The 1,633-nt window shown below is 58.8% G+C and overlaps 1 protein-coding gene across 1 annotated transcript; it reads left to right on the top strand.

Annotated features, from left to right (window-relative positions):
* Positions 1–230: 230 nt before the first annotated feature.
* On the top strand, positions 231–1,016 carry LOC306670269 (proline-rich protein 23C-like; the record flags this gene model as incomplete). Its single annotated transcript, XM_079154928.1, has 1 exon — positions 231–1,016. The coding sequence occupies exon 1, from the start codon at positions 237–239 to the stop codon at positions 1,014–1,016; it is 780 nt and encodes a 259-aa protein (XP_079011054.1). The 5' UTR covers positions 231–236.
* Between the last annotated feature and the right edge of the window lie 617 nt (positions 1,017–1,633).

Raw genomic sequence — 1,633 nt, 5'->3', positions numbered from 1 at the left:
TATAATTGGCCGTCCAGGGCGCATCCGGGTCTGCAGAAAGGCCCAAGGTTCCAAGGTGCGAGGCCGAGCCCAGCAGCAGGCGCGGGTCTCCAGAAGCCAGGACTGCGGCCCGTCCACCCGCTCAGCCCACCTCGCCTACCGCCTGGACCTGTCCGTCACCGCGCGCAGCACCGCGCCGCCCGCGCCCAGCACTCACCCTGCCCGGACCCCGCAGCGCCAACCACAGCGCCGTCGACATGATGGGCATGCGGCCACGCAGCCCCAGCGCCTGCCCTGCGCCCTGGTGGGGACCGCAGCCCGGAGGACCCGGCCCCGCCAAGCGCCGCCGACTGGACGACCCCGCCGACGCCGCCGAGCCCCAGGCGGCGCCCAGCCTGCAAGACGCGGCGGGCGCCGCCGCCGACGCCACCGCGCTCACCTCCGTGGTGGTCCTGGCCGCGGGCTGCGCCCTGCAGGTTCCCCTGGACGACGTCGATTTGGTGCTGGAGCCCGCGCCAACCTCGGTCCTGCAAGTGTCTCTCCAAGGACACACCCTCATCCTGATCCCCGAGGGCCTCGTGGGCGCCACTGACCAACGCCCAGGAGGCCAGGGAGACGCGCCTGATGGCCCAGAACTGGGTGCTTTCCTGAGCACCCCCGGGGAGGACGTGGTCGTCGAGCAGGGATTCTTCTGCGAATCTGTCCCAGAGATCGCCATCCAAGAAGAGGCCTATGAGGAAGACGCCGATCGTGAGTTCCTGGAGGCCTGGATGGGCCCTGCAGCCGGCCCAGGGGCGGGGCTCCTGCTCTGCACTGGCGGAGTGTCCAGCCCCTGCCCGCAGGGCCCCACCCTTAATTTGGAAAGAAGCTCGCCTGGCCCCATGTTGGACCTGGATTTCCACCTTCTGAGGCCCTTCCCCAGCTCACCGCTCCAACCCCTGCCTCCCTCTCCAAGTCCGAGTTCAAGTCCCCAGGCGCCTCCAGAGCGCTCTCCAGGCCCTCGGAGCAAAGCCTGCAGACGTCTGTTCCAGGAATGAACTGACTTCCATGATCCTTCGCCACCTTACTGGGCCCAGGTGAGGGTCTTCCCAAGTCTTTGTGTGTACACTGCACAGCTGACAAGGTTAGATAACAGACAGATTTTTTTTTTTTTTTTTTTTTTTTAATGTAGGCGGCATTGCAGAATTTTGGATCAATGGCCGACTAGAAAATCCAGAAGAAAGATAACCTTGGGTGAAAAAATGCTTCTTGAAATACAGTGTACTTTGAGACCTAAAGATTGCTGCTTAGGTCCTTTTCATAAAGAAGTCACCAAGACAGTTGCTTCCATCTCAGCTAGTTTTGCTTCAAAACTCAGCTTTAGCACTTTTCTCTAGAAATCCAGTCTGGAGGCAGCACCGTATCACTGCATTCCTTTTCTCCCCAAATTCTCATTACTAAATTTCTTTTGCTTAACTGGGTTGGACCCTAGGCTCTGCTAACGACTACCTTCTTGCCAGGACCTTTTACCTGAGGAGGCCCCAGGCACCTTTGAGGACTCTAAAATTGTACTAGAAAAACGTTTGTTACTTGCAAAACACCTAGAACTGGGAAAGATGATCATGCACCCTCATTTTTTCTAGAATGATTAGGTTAGCAAGTAATTTAACACTTG

The sequence above is a fragment of the Sciurus vulgaris genome (genome assembly GCF_902686455.1).
Source record: "Sciurus vulgaris genome assembly, chromosome: 10".
In the NCBI taxonomy this organism is placed as follows: domain Eukaryota; kingdom Metazoa; phylum Chordata; class Mammalia; order Rodentia; family Sciuridae; genus Sciurus; species Sciurus vulgaris.
The sequence above is the reverse complement of the archived record's forward strand: the minus strand, read 5'-3'. Positions and strand labels throughout refer to the sequence as shown.